This window comes from Vipera ursinii, assembly GCF_947247035.1.
Source record: "Vipera ursinii genome assembly, chromosome: 3".
Classification (NCBI taxonomy): domain Eukaryota; kingdom Metazoa; phylum Chordata; class Lepidosauria; order Squamata; family Viperidae; genus Vipera; species Vipera ursinii.
This window is the reverse complement of record NC_139516.1, coordinates 62,159,557-62,183,885: the sequence shown is the minus strand read 5'-3', so window position 1 is coordinate 62,183,885 and position 24,329 is coordinate 62,159,557. Positions and strand designations below refer to the sequence as shown.

The window sequence follows — 24,329 nt, the reverse complement described above, 5'->3', positions numbered from 1 at the left end:
TCACACTGCGTTAAATAAATATTATTTTAAGAAAAAGCATGAGAGATAGGAGAGTTCCAGTGGTGACAGTCCAGCTTTTTATTTTTAAACTGTGTCTGATACTTCACAAATGATTTTCTTTCCTTATTGAATGTTTTCTAACTCTTAGAACAGATATTACACAGTAACAATGAGGCTAACAAATAGGAACCAGCCTCATTCTGTTTGAACATGAGCCTTTGAGTTTCAGAAGTATTGTGAGCCAGGAAACAGTAGCATAAAAGAGACACAAAATAAAATGTTCTTTCATTTTAATAGATTTGTTCTTAAAATGTCAGGATCAATATAATGAAATGGAGCCAGATATAAATATTATCAGTGAGAGAGTGCCACTAAGGGTGACATATAACATCAACAGAAAGGTGTACAATGAAGAAGAATTTGAACAAGAGCATGACCAAAAGATGTATTCCCAGCTCAACAAGGAATCTGAAAGCCCTAAACCTGGACGAAAGATCCAATGCAGGTAAGATTAGTCAGGAAGTTTGTCCCTCTCAACACTTGATCACTTTGTTATATTTCTAGATCAAACTATAAACCCCATTTTTCTGTATCATATCAGAAACTGTTATCATTGTTTACAGACGTCACCATGCACAGTTTCTTCTCTTTTATGTAAAGCTAAATTAGCTCCAGTGGTCCAATAAATCAGGTGTAATAAAAATGCAGTAATGAAGAGAAGAGTGGAAACGGGAAAATATGTGGAAAAACCTACGTAGTTCCAATTTAAGATGGGCTAGATAGTGATTACAGCTTCACATCAGGATACCATTGCTGACATATTACAATGTCAGAGAGTTCTACCCTTACATAGGCAACATTGGGTAAGGTAGAATTTGCAGCTGCTGACCACATTGCTTACTGCAAAATCTGATGTTAATCCCTAAACTGATTCTGTATTGGACAATTGCTGGCATAATTCCAAGATGTACCTGGGTATGATGCTTGAGAACATGTGGTTTCTCAGCTCCAATTGTTCTGATTAATGTGGATTATTAGACCCCACCAAGCTCAGTTTGGAAACATAAATGTTCAATTGCCTTGAAGGAGCATCTATACCAGGGGTCTAGAACTCTACCCTTACAAATGCCACATTAGGACAGGTTTATTCACCTGGAGGCCACAGCATTGGAAGTCTCCATTCACTGAAATAAAAATCTCTAGTCCTTACAACAGTTACCTTGGGAGCTACCACTACTAGCAAGGAGGAGGTGCAACAGTGGTAGAGAGAACAAATACATGAGGAAGTGCAAGCTCCAATCTTGTCCTGGCTGCAGTGGCACCTGTAGGACAGCTGTAGCTGTGCCTTGGGCTGCCCTGCCCAATTGCAAAGCTGTACTTTAATCTCACTCTGAGTAATTGGCCTCAGTGTCTGCAATAATCTTGGTGAAGGTAAATACTAAATATGTACTCCCCCGTGGCCCTGGAGAAGATTCCAAGTGCCAAGCTGTTACTCTAATTCCAGCAGTTGCGCTCTCTTTCTCCTTTCCTCATTGATTCTATCATCCCGTCAGTCTAATTTGTCTTTGTTTTTCTTGTTACACCAAGTGAAATAGGCAAGGATATCTACGCAAACTTCTTTTGGATTAGACCTCTCCAGCTGAAAGATGTATATAGGGCTTTCCTTTCTTCCAGGTATTGCTGCAGGCCATATAAAATACATTCCATGGTTGCTTGCAACTTCTAGGCCACAGGTTTGAATGCCCTGTAGTAGTGTGTCCCTGTTGGTTCTATAAGCATTTTGTTTTGTTTTTTCCTCTACTCTAGTCCATACAGCAGGGGTCCTCAAACTTGGCCATAGTCCACAAGTCTTAAAGTGGCCAAGTTTGAGGACCTCTGCCATAGAGGCTGAAGAATTCCTGCTTAGGATAGCATAAAACATAATAAAGGAACCAGATTTGTTAGGATTTATTACATTTAGGAAAAATGACTTAGAAGATACATGTTCAGAGGTCTTTGAAGAATTAATCTTGAATTAGTGTTGGCTATGATAGTATAAAAGGGATGCGGTGTCTCAGTGGGTTAGGACACTGAGCTTCTCGATCAGAAGGTCAGCAGTTTGGCGGGTCGAATCCCGAGTGCCGCGTAACAGAGTGAGCACCTGTTACTCATCCCAGCTTCTGCCAGCCTAGCAGTTCGAAAGCACATAAAAATGCAAGTAGAAAAATAGAGACCACTACGGTGGGAAGGTAACAGCATTCCGTGCGCCTTTGGCGTCTAGTCATGCCGGCCACATGACCACGGAGACGTCCTCGGACAAGCGCTGGCTCTTTGGCTTTGAAACGGAGATGAGCACTGGCCCCTAGAGTCGGAAACGACTAGCATGCATGTGCGGAGGAACCTTTACCTTTTTACCTTTATGATAGTATAGTTTCTAGTTCATAATTTACAACCATTGTAAATTTTAGCTGAAAAGCACTGTCAAAATAATAAGACATAACAAAATATAACTAGAATGGAATACAAGTATATCATTTTAAAATTATTCTCATTTGGCACAATCCCATATGCCTTTGCTCAGAAATTGGTTTCCACTATGTTTAATGGGACTTACTTTGAGGGAAGGGTACATAGAATTCTAATCTTAATTATATATTTGACTATTATTTAACAAAAACATACAGGACTGATGACTGGCAGAGTATCTTGTTGGTTTATAGATTACCTCAGTATGTATCATAAAAAAACCTGAACCTTTTTTTATCAAGATAAAAGATTGGCTTGCTGTACAATCTAATTTATTTCAGATTCTCATGGGCACGGTTCAGGAAATACATACTCAAGATGTTTCCTATTTTAAACTGGCTTTATACTTATCGTATTACTGAATGGATTCTAGGAGACATACACGCTGGCATAAATGTAGGGATGGTGCAGGTTTTCCAAGGTAAGTTAAGTCCATTTCTCATTTTCTGTTTAAAAACTTTCAAGATGGATAATTTTCCAGGCTTTTCTACACATGGAAGTATAACCTAGACCGGGGTAGGCAACCTTGGCTCTTTTATGACTCGTGGACTTCAACTCCCAGAATTCCTGAGTCAGCCATGCTGGCTCAAGAATTCTGGGAGTTGAAGTCTACAAGTCATAAAAGAGCCAAGGTTGCCTACCCCTGACCTAGATTGAAGCTCTCTTTACTGGTCTATACTAAATAAAAGCATATGGGGATTGGAATGAGATAACAAAAACAGCCTTTGATAGAGATAGTCCTTGACGTATGGCCACAATTGAGCCCAAAATTTCTGTTGCTAAGTGAGACAGTTGTTAAGTGAATTTTGCCCTGTTTTACGACCTTTCTTGCCACAGTTGTTAAGAGAATCTCCACAGTTAAGTTGTAAAGTGAATCTGGTTTCCCCTTTTGACTTTGTCAAAAGGTCACAAAACATAATCACATGACCCCGGGACAATGCAGCTGTCATAAATCTAAGTCAGTTGCCAAGCATCTGAATTTTGATCATGTGACCACGGGGATGCCACAGTGGTCATAAGTGAAAAACAGTGTGTGAAAAAGGTCATAAGTCACTTTTTTCAGTGCCGTTGTAACTTCAAATGGTCACTAAATGAACTGTTGTAAGTCGAGGACTACCTGAGTTTAAAAACTAGGAATCTGTAAAGGAAAAGGCACCTTCAGCTAAGGTCAGTCCAATAGATGTAGTGATTACATCTATGCTAACCTGAAACAATGAAACAAGAATTAATATAATGGATTTCAATGTATGTTAAAATAAACTAGCAATATAAACAAAAACATCTACGATTCAAAAATTAATATTCTTTAGTACAAATTGTCCATAAAAATGGAATCCTTTTACATGCTTCAAGATTTGCTCATACATTATTAAAGAACGTCTGAATGTAGCCTGTGATGCACTAGACTAGAATCTGTATCACAGAAAAAAGAGGCTTTCTTTGTGTGCTTACTCCAGATATAGCAACAGGAAGTATATAGCTTGGGACCTGCTAATTGTACTTTTCATCTGACAATCAACAGTGTTTCTGACAAGCGCACCAGAAATATGATTGGTTCTTAGTTAGATTAGTTCTAATGGAAATAGAAATTGCTGCCTTCCAATTAACTTGAGACAGCATTGGGCACGGAGCCACCATTCCGTTCTCCCTCTTCTCTCCAACAACTGTGTACATATAAAATGTTATTTCAGGGACATACTACATATATTTGACTCTGATCCATGAAACCTGCAAAATGAAATGGCAGCATAAGAGTCCAAAGGGTTTTTGAACTTAAAATACCATGGCTGTTCTAGTGGAAATGCTTGTTTTGTGTGTTTGCAGCAACAGAGATCATTCAAGTTTTGAAGCATCTCTAGTAGTAGTCGTGGTGATAGTACTAACATACATTTTATTACATTTAACATCTTTACATTCTACCCTTATCCCAGGCAAGGATTTGCCTGTTTTGTTCTCACTAGACATGTATCCAAGACCACTAATGGATATTTATGATTAAGTGAATAACTGTGTCTAAATCTTACCTGTGTCCAAAGTGCTCCTTCAGATCATTCTGAAGCTATTCCAGTCATTTTGAAGCTATACCAGGCTATACCAGAAAAGGATGATGAAAAACTCACTCAAATCCAGCTCCACCTCTGGTATTCATTTGCCACGTTTTGCCCCTTGCCCACTTCTGGAAGAACATAAGAAAATACAATAATCGGGCTCCTTAGATTCCCCTTTATGTGTCATTAACAAATAGTTGGAGGGAAAGATATAGGCAACATCCAGAGAGATTTAGCAGAGGTAAAAAAGCAGGCTTTTTACTTAGATATATCTTGCCAGTGGTGGATGCTCTTCCCAGAAAACAGAGCTATATGAAGATTGATTGGCTCATCATGAGCCATCAAGTTGGAATGGACTCTTAATGACCATAATTTGTCCTCAGCCTGGTCTTTCGGGTCTTCCGGTAATGCAGTCATTGTCACTGGTTGTCCTCTTTCCCAGAGTTATAGATTTCTAAAGTGAGGTCTAAGTCATAAGGATAACAGATTATTTATTAGAATAAGAAATTATGACAAAATAGGGCAGGTTGGATTTTCCTTCCCTACAAATGGGCAATGAACTTTTTTGCTTTGTTATCAGTTTTGAGAGTATATTTTAAAATATGCATTCCTTATAGGATTATCAGGAATAGCATTAACCGGATTACCAATTCCAGTTATAAATAATTTTTATTCTGCATTTTGCTGCTCTTTAATGTATGTCATATTTGGAACTTCACAACATATGTCTATTGGTAAGTACTATGCTATCTGTTCATCCCATTTAAAGGTATATGGGGTTATTTGTCATTAGAAGTGATGTACTGATTCATTAAAATAAACCTTGTTTTTGTTAATTTATACTTTCAAACATATTGACTTTTATTTCATATTTATCTCTAAGTCTTCTGTTAATACCATATTTTATTACCTGTCATCAAATAATTCACAAAGCTAAAGAAAACTGTATAAATATTTTAAAAAGTGACTATATCAAGTTTGATTTATCTGTTCAATTAATTAGTTTTATTAAAAAAATCATGATTCTTGTAAGTTCTCCATGATTCTTCTCTTAGCAGTATTTTACACTTGTTTCAATTTAGATAGGTGAGTTTATTTGTAAAAATTTGGAAGCTAAATAAATGATTTCTCTCTTTGTAACTTCTCTTCGTAATCACTCTGTGTGAAGAGAATAAATTGTAAAGGGCTGTTCTCTGAAATCCAGGCAAAATTGCTGATAAAGGTGGGTCTCTTACCATTTTCAGGCTCCAAAAAGACCTCTGTTTCAGACAGCAGAGTGCAACAGCAAATCACAGCACTCCAAATGCTTAACTCTTTACTCCTCACTTGATCTGTCGATTTGTCCAAAGATTCTCAGATGTGACTTGGCTAGATGATGAGCATCTGTTTTCCAAAACAAAAATGAAGTTTTAGACACAACAGTTGATTGCCTATTGCAGTACAATGAACTCAGAACCTTTGTGTATAATTTTGCTGCAAATTCTCTAGGCTTTTCCCTATGTTCTTTCTAAGTTAATGAACACTTGATTTATTGGCCTTGGGTAACTGAGACATGTTTATATAATGATTCGCTAGCCTAGGAAATGACTGACTCTTGCTTTGCCAACTTCAGTGATTATACTTTGGAAGAGAAAAGAAAGCTACATACACATTTCTACTCTCATTTCCACTCTGCTGCACCTTAGTTAATAGGCCTGTCTTTTTGGCAGCTGTCTGAGAATCAAAAGTGATTGTTCATCAAGTACATGTCTGACAGTTTTTTTAAACAAGATTTATTGAGATGAATGAGATGAGCTTACAATATTTCTAGCAAATGAGTTATTTTCAGTTTAGAACCAATTCAGCTCCAGATATATATGCCCTCTACATTCTACAAGATGAGATATAAAATAATGAATGTAAGTTATAGAAGGCTTCCTAAGTCCTTTCCTATTCTGGGATTCTATAATTCCAAATTTCTTGAGCCCTTGATAGCTAAATACTGCTAATTTATTAGATATGGGTGACTGCTAATAATGAATAAATTTGTAAATCATTAGTTCTTTCTGATAGTTCAGTGGCATTTCATGGGCCAGTAAATAAATATTGAAAAAGATAGGGAGCATCCTGTTAAACAAAAGTACCATCTACTGCAGACATGTCAAACACAAGGCCCGGGGGCCAGATCCGGCCCGCGAAGTGGTTTCATGCGGCCCGCGAAGCCATCCTGGAAACAGTGAGGGAACGGCCCCCACTGCCTTGGCCCTGGCTCAGAGACCCTCCTTCTACCAGAGACCCTCAGATCTGTCCCACTCCTGCCCAGGCTCCCATAGGCACCCTTGATGTGAATGATGTAGAGCTGGCCATGCCCACCCAGTAGGCCATACGCATTCTAGCCACGTCCACCCAGTAGGCCACGCCCACCCTGGCCATACCCACCCGGCCCCTTGAGGGCAACCGCAATGCTGATGCGGCCCTCAATGAAATTGTGTTTGACACCCCTGATCTACTGTATACACCTTTTCCTTCAAGAGAATGGAAATTCAGTTTTTTCAGCAAATAAAATTATTATAACTCCATTTGTGTGCATCTTCTCAATCTCTTCACATTAAGAAAACTTTTGAAGTTATATTGGATTCTCAAATTAACCCCAAATTAAATATGAGCATTTGAATTATTTTATGTACCTTTTGTCATATAATAACAACTTGTAGTTTGAGGGCATCATTTGACAAATTACATGCCCTAAAGCGAAGTGCATCTCCTGCCAATGAAATCCTATTTTTAAATATTCATCAATTTATTTCCTATTTATAGTTTCCATATTGCTTATATGATATCACAGTTCCACTTAGTATAGCTTATGTAGATGCATAGTCAGTGACATTTTTAAAGATCTGTTCTCTCAGTTTTCTGAATTTCAATGTTTATATTGCTGTTTGTATTATCATTTCTATGTTTCTATGAACCAGTTTTATGTCATTTTTGCAAACAAGTAACAATAACCCAGGATGGTAAGTGACAACAAAAGTACTCTGAAAAATTGTGAAAACAAAAGCAGATTAAACAACAATTATATTGACACTTTATAGAAACCAGACAGGTTGGGGTTGAGAAGATATCACAGTCTCATACTCCTTATTGCCAAAAGTGTTTCCAGTGATGTCTGCAGGGAGAGATGTCAAATTGGTCAGACTGGTGAAACCAATATCATCCCATCACGACACAAGCACTCATTTATAGGTGCATTGTGACATGTCCATAGAAAAGTTGTACGGCTTGCAGCATTAGAGCATGATATCACTTTATTTTGATGAAAGCAATCAAAATTGGAGATGCCCAGGATTGTCTCTTGAGCCTACATAGTAAAAAGCAAAGTATTTAATTGAATGCCACTAGTCTGTAAACACCATAAATCTCTTGAGTTAAATCTCTCTATTGAAATAAAAGTTATATGATACCAGTTTAGAGGAGCTATATAGTTTTGGTGGTTGACTAATGGTGAACATGAGTTGGCGCTGGGTGTGCTTAGGTTAGGATCAGGCTCTAGCCCAAGGGGTAGGCAATGTTGGCTCTTTTATGAGTCGTGGACTTCAACTCCCAGAATTCCTAAGCTAGCATGGCTGGCTCAGGAATTCTGGGAGTTGAAATCCACGAGTCATAAAAGAGCCAACGTTGCCTACCCCTGCTGTCTAGCCAACTGACAAGGGTTAACACAGAGTTCCTGTAAATCTGGTGAATCTCTCTGGTGATGATTTATGGACAACGGTTTGGGCACCACTGTTTTTGAGTGCCCAGTGATGTAACTTCTGACATCAGAATACCAGTAGAAATAATAGGCAGAGAAGCAGGTTGTCTGTTGGTTTGTTGATTTTTTTATAACCTGCCTTTATTATTTTTTATAAATAACTTAAGGCAGTTAACATAACCAATACTATTTCCTCCTTCTATTTTGCCCCAACAACCCTGTGAGGTGAGGTGAACTGAGAGAGAGTGATTGCCCCAAAGTTACCCAGCCAGGTTTCGTGCGTAAGGTGGCTCTGGAAATCACAGTCTCCTGGTTTCTAGCCTGGTGCCTAAACCACTACACCAAACTGGTATTCTGAAAGCATTTTATACTTCAGGGTCTTTAGAGAAATGATGAAAATTACCTTGTGACAATTAATATGTAGCTGAATGGCTTTGGCTTTTATCTTGAATTTCTGCTTTTTGGCAACAGGTTCTTTCAGCATTCTTAATGCAATGGCAGCAAATTTTCAGAGTAATCTTAATTTCAGAATAAAGTTACCAATTAATGCCAGTTTGGCCAACATTTCTGATGAAACTTTTATGCAAAATTATATGGAAGCACTAACTCACACTGCATCTACTACATTTTTAGTTGGGATTATTCAGGTAGGAAACACACTTGAATTATCTTTTTTTTTCTTGCAATATTTTTATTTATTTATTCTAAATGCTTTAATGCCACATCAGTTAAGTTAATAATACTCTCTCTCTCTCTCTCTCTCTCTCTCTCTCTCTCTCTCTCTCTCTCTCTCTCTCTCTCTCTCTGTGTGTGTGTGTGTGTGTGTGTGTATGTGTCAATGGGGAATAATAGTGACAAGGACACTAATCTTATTTTCGGGAATAACTGATTCTATAGGAGTGGGAGCTCTGGCAGAAAATGCTGACTTTTAAGTTCCCTACATCTCACCTCATGTAGAGTGAAAACTCTTGATATTTTCAAAGACAGAATAAAAATGCAGTAACACGTAATAGATACCTATTTGAGCACAAAAGTTGAATGGAAGTTAAATCAGCTGATATTTTGCCTGAAGACATTGAAATCATTCAAGAGTTCACCAGAATTTTGCAAGGTTTCAGTTATCTCACATGAAAACTTGTAAGATTTCATCCAAGATAATTATCTGGTGAAATTTCACCAATTTTGTTTGTATGGTTGTTGTTTTTTGGTATTGCTGGCCAGGAAGAACTACCGGCCCCTGACTTCAACTTATCTCAGAACATTGACTAATTTGGAGGGATAAAATAGATGATTTTTTTTCTGCACTTGCAAAATATTCACTTAGAGAAATAGTATAGCTTCTTTAAATTTCAGGTGTATAATAGCAAACTCCTGCAGAAATAGGGCAGCTATATATTTTCTTTAAAAGCCCTTTTTTCTCCTATTTTAACCATCTCTTTTGTTTCTTCCAGCTACTTTTGGGCATCATTGGTTTGGGATTTGTTACAACATATGTCTCAGAGAGTCTCATGAATGCTTACCTTACAGCAGCAGCATTACATGTGATTATGTCTCAGTTCTCTTTCATCTTTGGAATTGTAATTGATTTTCATGCAGGCCCATTGTCATTTTTTTATGTGAGTAAAACTGCTATTTTTTAACTTTCCTCTTTCTTGACAAGAATGGGGAGAAGTAGAAGTCAGTACTGATGTATTTCCCGTGAAGAGTGAAAGATACTACTTAAAAGTTTTATCAAATTCCTTCATTTGAAATGAAATAACAACAAGCGGTCACAACACACACAAGAAATCCTAATTCTCACCAGGGACTTAACTTCCCCATTTTTAGTTATTATTATTTTCTTTATGACATGCTACTGGCTTTCTTAAAACAGTGAGGACAAATCAACCCCCTTTAAGCATGGTGGTACTTAATTTCTGAATAACATCAAAGATGTATAGCATAAAGGTCTTCATTACCAGGGTCGGGTTATTTCAGGGACCCCAGTGGCATTTATTTGCCCCATTAGGCTCAGCAGAAGAAACTAGCTGTGGGTAGTGTGTATCCACAGAGTAGTGTCATTTGGTAGCACCCAGGACAAGGGTCTTCTCTGCTGCCCTATGGAAAATAATTACCTCTAAGATAGGCTGGCCTCTGGAAGAATCTTCTAGAAGGGTTTGAAGACCTGGTATTGCTATCTGGCCCAGGGATTAAAGAGTGATGTGGAACCCATGAAATGGTTTTTAGTTCTTAATTGTTTTTATTGAGTAGTGGGCTTCAGTAGGCAAGGAGCAGACCAGCATAGTTACAACATTATTTATTGACTCAAGCTGGAACTGGAGAATTACAGGCAATTGCCTGTAATTTATACTCTGAACCCACAGGGCCTTAACCAATCACAATACTTGAAAAACCCGCCCAAATATAAATGTTCAAAGTTTCCCTCCAAAACAGTTGGAGTTAGTTACATTTTAGTTTTACAAGTAGTTGGAGCCAAGTTAGTTTCACTTTAGCAGGGATTAACACAACTTTATATATATTCAATACATAACAGTTTTTAATGTTTGTCTTGTTTGTATGGCTCTTTTTATTATTATTTATGTTTTGTACTGTTTATGATTTAATTGTAAGCTCCCTAGAGTCATCTGTGTGAGACAGGCACATATATTTATTTCTGAAGCAAAAAAATATGTCATTTAAAAGACTATGTTGATGTTTACGTTGATATTATTAGCAGCAAATTAACATTCAAGAATTAATTCTGAACATTTTGCTGCCTTTTTCTTTTTTTCAGAATTTGGTATACTACTGCATGGGTCTCCCTAAAGCAAATTCCACCAGTATCCTGCTGTTTTTGCTTTCTTTACTATTGCTGAGGGTCAGCAAATGCATTAAAATAACTTATAAACACTATCCGATTGAGTTTCCAATGGAACTTGTTTTGGTAAATATCTCACATTTTTCAACAAAATTACATTTATGCCCCCAGAGTCACAGTTTTGTAAATGACTTGAAGTCATAGAGGGATCCATGAAATAGTTTCCTTCAAACATTGTATTTATTTAGCACAGAACTGCATTTTAAGAATTTTGCTATTCCTTTATTTTGGATATATTATATTGACCTTAAGGATAAGGAAATGCTGCATCTGAAAAAGCGTTGTCCCTTATTATAATTTATTTCAGGTCCTCTGATAAAATAGAGGAATTTGTTTTATCACATTCCTCAAATTCAGGGGACACCACATCATCCCTTCTTTGCCTTCATTGCAGTGACAGTAAGAACATTTTGCTCATGATTGTGGTAAACCCAATTTTGTCTAGTAGTGTTATGGTCTATTATTGTCCTTAGAAATGCATTCTTGGGAAATGTAGATTTAAACATTAAACATTCAGTATCAGCGAAACTTGCTGTGGGGGAAAATGCTTTTCTGACCATGAAACTGTTTTTCCCCCTCCTAATACTAATCTTTGCACAGGTGATTGTGTCCTACTGTTGATAGTAACTAATGAAAAGTCTGTCTTGTTTGGCATTATACCACTGAATATTATTAGTGTCTATTTCAATGTCTGGCCACAACAAGACAATTATTTGTCCATAACGCCAAGATAGATATTGACATTGTAATTCCCATTAATCAAGGCTGAATTTGAGGGTATACAAATGTAATATAGAAATAAATTTAAATAAACAATATTCATCTCAAATAATATAGAATGCATTTTTTTTCTTTTACAGATTATTGTATTTACAATGCTTTCTACCCAAACTCATCTACATGCTGAATCCAGTCAGGGAGTTTTTACAATGACTCCCCACAAGTATGTAATCTAAATCTAATATTATGTATCTTTCATACATGTATAAATATGTATTTATCATACTATTCCCTTTCAGGTTAAGGTATGCAGGGTGGGGTAAAGGAAGAAAAAATAATAAACCCCAAAAATTAAAATAATGAAATAAGAAAGAGGAAATTAAATAATGTTGAAACTGAAGAACTGGCTACAGAAGTATTCTTGATAATAATACTCCAGCTTGAAATTCCTGTGAAAAATTTACCAATGCATGAACCTGAATTCTTATTCTTATAAATATTTCAATTTTGTCACTCAAATCTACATTGCCATCTCTATTTGTGGCCATGTGCATACCAACAACATTTAGTCAAGCCAGCAATGTTGAAATATTCTATATAATTTCTCTTTGAGAGGTATCCGATGAGGACAGGAGTTAACATTTACTGAACAGTGTAAAGATTCTTTGTTCTAGCCATCAGTGTCATGTGTGGACTATCAGTATTCATAAAGAGCCATAATTACTGCATGCTTCTTAAAATGAGCTAAGAATAATAATGTATTATTTTATTTTACTTATCAAATTTACTTGCTGTTCATCCCACGGTTCAGGCAACCGTAAATTGACTCTTTAGCACTGTGTAAAACAGGGGTGTCAAACTCAATTTCATTGAGGGCCGCATCAGCATTGCAGTTGCCCTCAAGGGGCTGGGTGGGCGTGGCCTACTGGGTGGGCATGGCCAGCTCTACATCGTTCGCATCAAGGGTGCCTATGGGGGCCTGGGTAGGAGTGGGACAGATCTGAGGGTCTCTGGCAGAAGGAGGGTCTCTGGGCCAGGGCCAAGGCAGTGGGAGCCATTCCCTCACTGTTTCCAGGATGGCTTCGCGGGCCACATGAAACCACTTCGCGGGCCGGATCCGGCCCCCGGGCCTTGTGTTTGACATGTCTGGTGTAAAATGTCAAAATTGATCTCTGAAAGTTGCTTTGGAAGACATGGGGATGTCTGTTTAATACCTTAAAACACCTCTCTACTTTCCAAGATTACATGGTGGCTGGGAAAGTTAGTTGTGTGACCTCTAGAAAAGAGACAACTGCTTTAGTGAGTACAGGATGGCGTTGTGTTCACTATCCAAAGCACACTTTGAAGATCAAATTTAAAGTGTTTCCCAAACCTTCTGTTCTACTAGAGAAAAAAATACTGTCAATTGCTCAATTTAAACTTTTAAATTATTTAAAGGTTATTTGTCTTAGCTTTCAGAAAAAGTTTCTAAGATAGCTAACAATAAGTACATAAAATTCAATGTTTGAAGTCCAAGCAAGCACATATTTATTATTAGCACTAGTTGCTTAGTGCACAAAATTGTAGGTTGAAAGAGATGGTAATAAATCAGTAAATAAATAGAGCTACAGTTTATATGTCCTAATCAGAGTGTTCAGGTATGTTCTCTACTTTTGTTTCAGGTTTCTGAAGCCTACTCTACCTGTCTTCTCAAAACTGGACAAACTTATATTACATGCTTCATCTCTGGCAATAGTAAGCTACTTCCTTCTCATTTTTGTGGGAAAGAAGTATGCAAGTATTCACAACTATCACATCAGACACACTCAGGTAATAGTTATATTTCACAAGGCAGAAACTTCAAGAAATTGAATGCAACTCTGTAGTTGCTATTTGTCTCCAAGGACATTAGAGATACATTGGGACACATTGAGGTAAATATGAAAAACAAAGCAATTCTTCACTAATTTAACTGATCAGTCAAAAGCCTTTGCATAGTTTCCTCTGGTGTACCAGTTGCACACTTTTCTGGAGCAGGAGGCTCTCCAGACAGTCATTCCTGCCCTAGTCACCACCCAACTTGACTGTTGCAATGCACTTTATGTGGAGCAAATCCTCAGAAGATTCAATTGGTCTAAAATGCAGCAGCACGGGCAGTGACTGGTATACTTCATCCACTGTGTTTCTGGTTGCGATTTAAGGTGCTGGCTTTGACCTATAAACTAAGCACTATGTGGCAGACAAATTGTAATTTGAAGGAATGTCTATCTCCTGTGATGTCTGTCAGCGAAAGGTTGGCACACTTTGGTCCCTTCAGCTAAACAGTATCATCTTTCAGGAGCCTGAAGGTTTGCCTCCTCTGTTGTGAGGCCTGTCCCCAGAATGAGCTCCCCCCCGATATCCAGGTGGCTCTCACTAATAAGTGTTCCAGAGCGCTTTGAGGACCTGGCTCTTCCCACATCATGGTCAGATTTGCCATCTTGTACTTTATCTGCTTTCCTATCTATTTTTTTGTTGGTGTAAAGTAGCGTGGGCGCACACAGAGACGGACACTCAGCTGGGTGGTAACTTCTTTATTTTATTTTTTATTTATTTTAATTCCATTTATATCCTGCCCTTCTCCGAAGACTCAGGGCGGCTTACAAGCTTAGCAGTAGCCTTCATTCTATGTATATGCCTGCTTATTAGGGCTTTCACACACCCCCAAGCGGCATTATTACAAAGTCAGCTTTAACTGCCCCCAACAATCTGGGTCCTCATTTTACCTACCTCGGAAGGATGGAAGGCTGAGTCAACCTTGAGCCTGGTGGGATGCGAACCTGCACTAATTGCAGGCAGCTGGTGTTACTTAAGGAGGCATTAGCCCACTGCTCCACCAAGGCTCTTTATTGAGGTCAGGAACAAAGCTGGGGAGAGGGGGTTACCTGGCATACCTTTATACCTGCCCAGGTGAAAACCAACCAATGGATTCAAACGTGGGCTTCCCGCCAGTGCAGGTGGCCAATAGATTTAAACCCTGGCTTCCTGTCAGAGCTGGCCATAGCCTGGGGCTGTCAAACTCATTCAAACCAGGCTTTCCCGCCAAATGCGGTTATGGCCTGGAGCTGTCCAGCCCCCTGCTGTGCTGACAGCCTGTGTATGCTTTAGCCGCATACACTACAGTTGGTTTGGTTTAAAATTGTATTGCATGTTAATCTATTTACTATATTACAAACCGCCTAAAGTTGTTTGGAGTCAGGCAGACCAAAATTAAATAAATTAAATTAAGTAAGTCCTGTGGCTACTCATGATTAAAAATGTGACAGCATCTGTAATGCAATTAAACTATTCTGAAAGACTTTAAGCCTATTACAACATATAAAATCATATCAAAGTCACAAGTCCAAAAAGAAACAACAACAAAAAAAGTAATTGTCCATTAAAACTATGGCTTTATGCACTAGAACAGAGATATTTATGGAAATCTAGTTCTTGGTCATGTTGGCTGGAGAATTCTGGGAGTTGAAGTCCACACATCTTAAACTTGCCAAGGTTGAGAAACACTGGACTATACTGTACACATTTTGAACATGATTAGGCAGAAGTCCCTTCACACCCACAGTGGTGTGTCAACATCACAATTGCAGACAGAACTTGGCAAACAAAGCCCTCCTCCTTCTGCACATGCATTGCACATTTTACATACATGTAAAAAGGAATGGGAATTTGGTTGCTGAAGTCATGCCCACCATTATGATGCTGTTGATCCTCCCTGTGGACCTCTCTGAGTGCTCCAGATATTGTTCAAATATAAGCATATTCAAGAAAGCAATAGGAGCCATTTTTCCAAAAAGGGAAAAAATGATTTAAGAGGTACATTAACTGTAATGACTGAATGTCTTCCTAAAACAGCAACACCTTTTGGTTATAAATGATAAGAATATATTGATATTTTGAAGCATGTCATCCTGCTTTTTTTCTAGCGGAAACTATTTGTAGTATGTACTGTACGTTTCACAGTACAGTAATCTGAATACCAGTTGGTTTATCTTTATTTATCATGTACAGGATTTAATAGCAATTGGGCTATGCAATGTCTTCAGTTCATTTTTTAAGACTTTTGCTGTCAGCTGTGCAATTTCTACAACTGCTATTCAGGAGAAAACTGGTGGAAAAACACAGGTGAGTTAGATCCAGTGCTTGTTTCAGGTACTGATTTAGGAGTATTTGTTAGAACATGGTTTTCTCTGTTGTTTGAACCACGCAAAGGGGGTGCTTTACAGAGTTTGATAGCATGAGCAAATGATTAAATAACTACAGTATTACCGGTGTTATGTTTTGTTCACTAATAATCCAGATGTTTAGATTGGATGTAACATTTTTATCCACCTATCGAGTCCTTCCTAAGGAGCTGGGATAGGCAGATATCATTGTTTCATGGTGTTAAATGTATCGTTCCCATATTATCTACCATCTAGTTGTCTCCTAGATTTTGCATCTGGATATGGTTTTCTGGTTCAATGAAATTCTCAAAATTTGAGGTATTACCACCTCTAAAATGGTAAATGAATTTATGTGACACCCTTCTCCAATGAATAAACCTAAAAAATAAACCCATAATGTACGTGGTAACAATTACATTTTGATCTATATAACACTGCCTCCTATTAGCTTGGGCAGGCAAAATGAGAAATAAAGGGCAGGGTACAGACAAATCATGAGTGCTGCCAAAACATTGTTTGGGGAAAACAGGGAGCAAAGTTTGAAATGGGTTTTGCCTGAATATGCCTCATCAGATTTTTAAAAATCTGCTAATCGCCCCACTCCCCTCCAAGTTAGTTGTAGGATATCCTACCTCCAGATTTGAGAATCCCTGGCATAGTGAAAGAACTTGAGTCCAAGTCAAGATCATCTAACAGTAAACATTATTGAAGGCAAGTCATGAATAGATTTAGGAATCCAAGGTCAAAATAAGGAATTGGCAGGCACTTTAGTTTAGTAGACCTTTTAATTAAATTAATAGAATCTTTTTTGATGTGATGCTAGTTGAAATGTCATCATATTACTCAACATTGTACATACAGTATCATTCTGTATATGTTCTGAGGATAATAGACTGAGTTGGGTGGACTGTTTCAACTTACAAAATATGGGAAAGAATTATTATCATCAGATTAATATTCTAATGCCATTTTTAAAAACACTTTTTCAGCTTGCAGCTCTGACTGGAATTTCCTTAATGCTGGTGACAGGATTAAAATTGGGGTATTACTTCCAGTCCCTTCCAAATGTAAGTTAAAGTGAAAATCTGAATAACGTGGATATATAAATGTTGTGCTGGAATGGAATATTGTTCTCTTTGGAAACCTACGTCATCAGAATAAAGATTCATTCTATATCACTGGGGGATTTTTTTAATGAGCTGCAAAATTATCAAGATGTCAGATCCACCAGGTGGATCAGAACAGGAAATGTCCTAACTTTTAACTTTCCTAACTCCATAGGAAAATTAAAATGACTTTTGTTGAATTTAGCTATAATAACAAAATCTTGTTTGTATGATTGTACTGTATTTCCTCCTCTTTCTTATTGTTCAGTGAATTAAGGAGACATATGTCTGAGCTATTTCCAAACAGCTGATTGTTTTGGATTTAAAAAATGATCCATCCCTTTTAAATCTGCTATAACTATCAATGGTCCTTCTTGCTTCTCTCCCCTTGGCAGTCTTGGAGAAAAGATTCGGTAAAAATCCCATTATCTGTAAAAATTATGCCTGTGTGGCTCAGTTCACACTGAATCTAGGGAACTTGATTTTCTATGTTTTTTATTCAAGGTGAGAGAAAGGTTACTTTGGCTGATGCTAAAAAAATATACCTAGTCAAATAAATACAATTTATAATAATTACTTTACAGCAATCTGAGATTTCCATGTTGCCTACATAGTTGCTATCTAAAGACAAGTATACCCTATCAGAAGGTCACTATTATGGACAGAATTGTCTCTAAGTTTTTTAGATACTGATAGTTATTTGGGAGTATACTAAGAGTATAAATGTTTATCTGTCTGAAACTTTCACTGAGTTTGGTCTATGACCTTTATAAAGTTTTTTTTATGTGGTGGAAATGCCTATGCCTAATTACTAAATTTTAAAGTAAGATTTAATAGTTGTTTAATTACATAAATTTGTTGTGCATTTTTATTTTTATCTAAAGAACTTCCTTTTTATTACAGAAAAGATCATTTATTTGTTCCACTGGTTAATTTTTCTCACTGTTAGGAAGTTTCTCCTTAATTCCAGGCTGCTCCTCTCCTTCATCAGTTTCCATCCTTTGGTTCTTGTCTTGCCTTCTGGTGCGATCAACTGCAAAAAGCAATGGACCAGCTTACATCCTACCACGATACCTTTAATATTATTAAATAACAGTATCTGCCTCCCCCTGATTCTTGAGAAGGACTCAGTAAGTGGATAAAAGATAAAATCCAGTCTAAAAATCTGACTGACTATGCAATGAACTATAATAATAATATATGATTATGGTTTATCATACTCAGCCAGATGTTTAGATTGGATTTGGCATTTTTATCCTCCTAGCAAGTCCTCCCCAAGGAGGTGGGATAGGCAAATGTTGATGTCTGATGTATCATCATGGGATGTAAGTTGTTCCAAGTAAAACTGCTCTTTGCAATTATTACCAATGATGACTGGAATCCTTGGTATGATATCTAAAGCACTTCCTCAATATCTGAAAATATTGAATGTATCAAACCTGAACATCCTATTTTTTTTTAAAAAAAGTCCTGCTTAGAACTGTTTATATTCTTAGATGCTACCTGAATAAGTCTTGGGTTCTTGGTTAAGGCTTGAATTATTAAGTTTCCACATGTCTTAACTGTGAATCTAACTGTAAATTGCTCATTCATCATCATCATCATCATCATCATCATAATAGATGAAGGACTTCTTCAAGAACTTAGCACTTGGAGGTCACCTAATTCTGGAAAATTAGAATATTTAAATATAATGATAAGATCTAAATCTTTGCAAACGTATATAACACCATGATTTTGCTAGCTAATCAAACTGTTAACTTCTATGGAAATATTTTTAATTGCTACTACACCATTTAGAATTTTGTATATATTAGTATAATATCTAGAATTAGCAACAGTATCATCTTTTTAAATTTACCTAGGCTGTTCTGGCTGCCATTGTACTCGTCAACATGTTCCCATTTCTTGAAAAATTTATGGATGTCCCTTACCTGTGGAAACAAGATAAATATGACTTTGTAAGTTTTGCATGATCTATGCAACAATGCTAGAGAGTCAGATTAAACCAAATAGCAGATTAATTAGCATACCATTGGCCGAGCCAGTATGCCAAATACTCTGTAACTTGGAGTCAAGAGAATGAAATTCTGGCAAAATTAGGTAAGATGATAGAGAGGTTAAATGTACAGCTTTATAAAGAGAGAAGTAGGAAGAAGAAAAGAAAAGAAAAACCTTTTAGGTGCCCCCAGATTAGATCAAAATTGTGGCATCAAAGGAGAGCAGATTAATTGGTTTTTCATTGTGTACTTTCTTCAATGATAAATATTTTAAGTATGTTTGTAGAGGATATTACAATATGTGTATTAATAGTTAAAAATATGTCTGAAATCTATCTGAAGATTCCAGCTTATTGAGACAGCTCTAGGCTCAATAGCTATTGGAAGATACATCCTTGATTTTTAGGTTAGTTGTTGACATTTTTGTATTTCAGTTAGACCCATTGCATATTGCGACTGTAACACACAGTAGTTTAGACCACTGCAATATCATTGCAGCATTAATTTAAGCAGAATTTCTTCAACTTTTTGAATCTCCAACCTTAATTGTTAGCCTTGCTTAACAAGATAGCATCCCCATTGAGGAAGTTGATGGATCTCACAACTTCATGAGATCTACTTCCTAGTAGTTCTATTCATCATAGCCTTGACCAAAATACTCCAATGATAGCAACGAGCTATCTTAGCAAAAACTGTCTCCGTATCAGTTCTTCCTGATCTCCTAGAAAGTGATACCTCCAAATAAATGAATTAGAACATTAACTGTGAGCAAAATGCTTTTTGCTTTTTACCACTAAGCTTTAACTTCAAAAGTGACCATTGCTTATACTGAAGCCACTGGAAATAAAATCTCAGAACCTCTTATACCCAACACAGAAATTGTGAGAGTATTTATTGTACAGACAACACTATTCATCTAGCAGGAGAAACCAAGTTCTAGCTAACCAGAAGGACCCTGTGCCAACCATGTGAATGCTCTAGAGCAGGGGTAGGCAACCTCGGCTCTTTTATGACTCATGGACTTCAACTCCCAGAATTCCTGAGTCAGCTGACTCAGGAATTCTGGGAGTTGAAGTCCATGAGTCATAAAAGAGCCGAGGTTGCCTACCCCTGCTCTAGAGTCTAGTCTGAGGCATGCTTTAGTGGAGCAGAACTGCGGTGGGAAGTACTCCTTAAGAATATGTTCCCAATGGTGTCCATGAGACATCTTTCTTGAGAGTCACAAGGCTCCCTGCCCTATCTTAAATTTTTGATATCGCTTTAACTTTTAAAAATCAGTTAATGGACATTTAGCATGGTATATTCTCATTAATAACTCTACATCTCACATAGAGCCCATAAAACATCTGGGCATAGTAGCACAAAGTTCTGTTTAGAAATATGTTTGCCTTCTGGGGGGAAAAAGATACAAATTTAAGTTCCAAAGCTATGATGCTTCCTGGGGGTGCTAGAGAGGTCAGGGTGAATAAAGACAGTATTTTCCTTGGGCTATGTTTTGTAGATTTCCTTGCCTCTTTTTAAAATATGTATATAATTTGGCTTTTCTTAATGTGATACATACTGTATTTTGTTTGGATCTGTCTATGTATATTGTGGTAGAAGTTAAAATCCTTCTTAGAATAACTGTTACAGTTAAACTGCAAGGTCTTTATCATACCAACAAAGTATTTTGCTTTAGGGTTATGGGTATTTAAATTGCTAAATTATTAATAATAATGTTCCTATTTTCATCTTTTAAAGGGAATCTGGATTGTGACCTTTCTAGTTGTCCTCTGCCTTGGTCTGGATATTGGCTTAGGAATTTCTTTGGGATTTGCCTTTTTTATAATAAGTGTCAGAGCGCACAGGTATTTCTCCTACCATATTGTTGTCCTACACCACATGACAAGTTCTAATGTTAATGTTTTCTGATCCTTCTACTGTAAGCTGACTTGAACTTTAAGAAAAAATATTTGACAATAAGAATAACTTTGTAATAAAACCAAATGCTTAATGAAATTTCCCTTCCATAATCAAGCAAATAATAATCTGCCACCTGTTGGAAATGTTCTAATTCTGGATCTCTTTCATCAGATGGGGTAATATTAGTTGCCCAGTGCCATTCCTGTCCCATTTTTTATCCAAATGATTTTAAGAGAGACCTCTTATATTGGTTTATATACTAACACACTTCCTTGAAAATCTTGCATGTTTGAAAACATATTTGAAAAACTGACATTAATAACTCAATATTATGACTTGAGAGTAACTTATGTTAATATCTGATTTAGCTCTATAACACTAGGAAGTTGAGAAGATAGTATCCTTGGTTTTTTTCCCCTGAATCCTTTTTTACATTTCATGCCCTTCTTCTAACACCCTGTTCTTCCTCTCTCTCTCTGCTCTGTGGCTATATGAAAAATAGATGGAATTTACACCAAACATTATCCCAGAAATAATTAACATGTTAAAGGTAAAGGTAAAGGTTCCCCCGCACATGCGTGCTAGTCATTTCCAACTCTAGGGGCCGGTGCTCATCTCCGTTTCAAAGCTGAAGAGCCAGTGCTTGTCCGAGGAAGTCTCCATGGTCATGTGGCCAGCATGACTAGACGCCAAAGGCGCACGGAACGCTGTTACCTTCCCACCGTAGTGGTCCCTATTTTTCTACTTGCATTTTTACGTGCTTTCAAACTGCTAGGTTGGCAGAAGCTGGGACGAGTAACAGGCGCTCACTCTGCTACGCGGCACTTGGGATTCGACCCGCCAAAGTGCCGACCTTCTGATTGACAAGCTCAGCATCCTAACCCACTGAGCCACCGCATCCCTTAATTAACATGCTAGCTCTAAGCTATTTTATTTTATGTTAAAAGACCCCCATGCCTTCCTGTAAAGTAGCGTGGGCGCACACAGAGACGGACACTCAGCTGGGTAGTAACTTCTTTATTGAGGTCAGGAACGAAGCTGGGGAAAGGGGGTTACCTGGCGTACCTTTATACCTACCCAGGTGAATACCAACCAATGGATTCAAAACTGGGCTTCCCGCCAGTGCAGGTGGCCAATAGATTTAAACCTTGGCTTCCCACCAGAGCTGGCCATAGCCCGGGACTGTCAAACTCGTTCAAACCAGGCTTTCCCGCCAAATGCGGTTATGGCCTGGAGCTGTCCAGCCCCCTGCTGTGCTGACAGCCTGTGTATGCTTTAGCCGCATACACTACACCCCTATCCCCCCTACCATTCCTGCCCTTAACTATATACACTATTTACATCCTATTATTTTTATTGACACTTCCACCTTCCTCCCCCCTTAGGACCGCACATAATCAGAGAGGTAGCTTGGAGCCTTGTGGGCCCTGCTTGATCTCCTTAGGACTGGTTCGCCTGGTGGTGTGTTGCTGTTTGCATTTTCGTTGTTTCCTGCCCTTCCTGGTTGTTGGGGTGGTGGTCCGTGGTGTGTAGGTGTGGGTGCTGTGATTCCAGGGGATTGTGTGTGGCTTGGGGTTGAAGGGCTGTTTTGTTGGTATTGCAATGACCTCCTTCCGTCTGGGTCAGGTGTATGCTTTAGCTGCATACACTACACTTCCAAAAAAATGTCTCCTGTGTAATCCCATTCGTATAAAACTAGAGCTGTAAAAGCTAGACTGTGGTTGTAACTTTCCACCAAAGTTGTTAGGTGAGTTGCTTCAACTGCTCGATCCTTTCTGATTTGCTCACTATCGTCAGGACATTTCAGATGGAGCATTTTGCTTGATTAGATATTGCAAGAGACATCTGGCCCAGAATGCTGGCTTTCCTTTATCCTTTGCATTCTATGAAATTGAGAAATCAGAGAACAAATAAAAAGAAAACAGCATCTAAGTAGGATGCTCAGACTCTCTTTCTTCAGCTTTCCTCTCTGTATAATGAGCTCTGAAGATATAATAAAACCTAAAACCTGATCGCAGGTGGTAATAAGTGACTCCTTTAACTGATGATTGCTGCCTTCCAGTTCTTTCCCTATATTTTCTGTTTCCAGTATGTTCCTTTTTTATACCTAGAATTCTGGGTCTGTTGGGTAAATAAGTACATTTCTCATTAAAACATAACCCATATGGAAGTCTGCATGTTTCTGAACAGATACAGGTAGTTCTTGACTTACAATCATATCCAGAAAGCTGGTCGTAAGTTGTTACAGTCATAAACTGAGGCACCCACATAACCAAAAGTAATTTTCCAGTGTTTTTTTTGTGTGGTGACTGTTAAGCAAACATAGTGGTTGTTAAGCTAACCAATTTATATGAATGGGCTTTTTTTTTGCTGGAAACATTGCAGAAAGCATTGTGAATAGCATCTCATCACTGCAGAACACTGCATGTCCCAGAGGGTTGTAATGTTGACCCTCCTGACATGAAATCACATAATTGGGGGGGAGCAGCAGAAACATTTATGAGAGCTGGAGATTGTTTACCAGCTATAATGCACCCATTCCATGGCTGTCAGAACTTCAAACAGTGATAAACGACCAGTTGTAAATCAAGGACTACTTACACAAGTTTTGTTATGTTTTGTTTTTCTGTTGTTTGGGTAGGAAGTTCCAGTGTACTTTTAATCCTGTTTTTCTGGAAGAAACTCTCGATTGAAAGAACAAAAAGTTCCTGTTTGGAAAGCTAGATGGTGTTGAGGCTGATTGATGGCAGCCTATAACAAGAACCATTTACTGGGGGAACTATGGAACAAAGTCTGTTAATTCCTCCCATTACCAGAATGCTATATCATATTAAAAACATATGCTGCATTTTTATTATCTATGCATCACTTGACAGACTTGAACACTGGGCCCTAGCCAATAAAATGCAATAGAATGGTGAGAAAAATAAGGATCTACACATAGGTGAGAAAAACCAAATGCACAGATATAAGAATAGGCAGTATCTGGCTTAACAGTAGCAACTGTAATCTAGGTGTTCTAGTAGTCCACCATTTAAATATGAGCCAGTGGTATCCTGTAGCTGCCAAAAAAAGCTAATGCAATCTTAGCTTACATCAACAGAGGGATAGTTTCAAGATCAAGTGAAATGATATTGCACTGGTGAGTCCACAGAACTTGCCAGGGCAGTCCTACATGTATCTAACCCAGTTCCAAATTTCTACTCTGTTGTGTAGTGAGTTTGTTGCGCAGGATTGAATACGAGGCGAGTGAGTTCAGCAATGATCATATTGATTTGCTTGC

At 37.8% G+C, this 24,329-nt stretch overlaps 1 protein-coding gene across 1 annotated transcript in view; it reads left to right on the top strand.

The window, feature by feature from the left end:
* Positions 1-332: 332 nt before the first annotated feature.
* SLC26A8 (solute carrier family 26 member 8) overlaps positions 333-24,329 on the top strand; it is a gene marked incomplete at both ends in the record, with an annotated part of 32,426 nt that continues 8,429 nt past the window's right edge. The window contains 12 exons of the mRNA XM_083360228.1: positions 333-505; positions 2,787-2,926; positions 5,171-5,287; positions 8,752-8,927; positions 9,732-9,896; positions 11,054-11,203; positions 11,998-12,080; positions 13,519-13,666; positions 15,884-15,997; positions 17,028-17,105; positions 19,010-19,105; positions 20,885-20,991. Coding sequence (XP_083216354.1) covers positions 333-505; positions 2,787-2,926; positions 5,171-5,287; positions 8,752-8,927; positions 9,732-9,896; positions 11,054-11,203; positions 11,998-12,080; positions 13,519-13,666; positions 15,884-15,997; positions 17,028-17,105; positions 19,010-19,105; positions 20,885-20,991 — 1,547 coding nt within the window. The remainder of the gene's footprint in view (positions 506-2,786; positions 2,927-5,170; positions 5,288-8,751; positions 8,928-9,731; positions 9,897-11,053; positions 11,204-11,997; positions 12,081-13,518; positions 13,667-15,883; positions 15,998-17,027; positions 17,106-19,009; positions 19,106-20,884; positions 20,992-24,329) is intronic.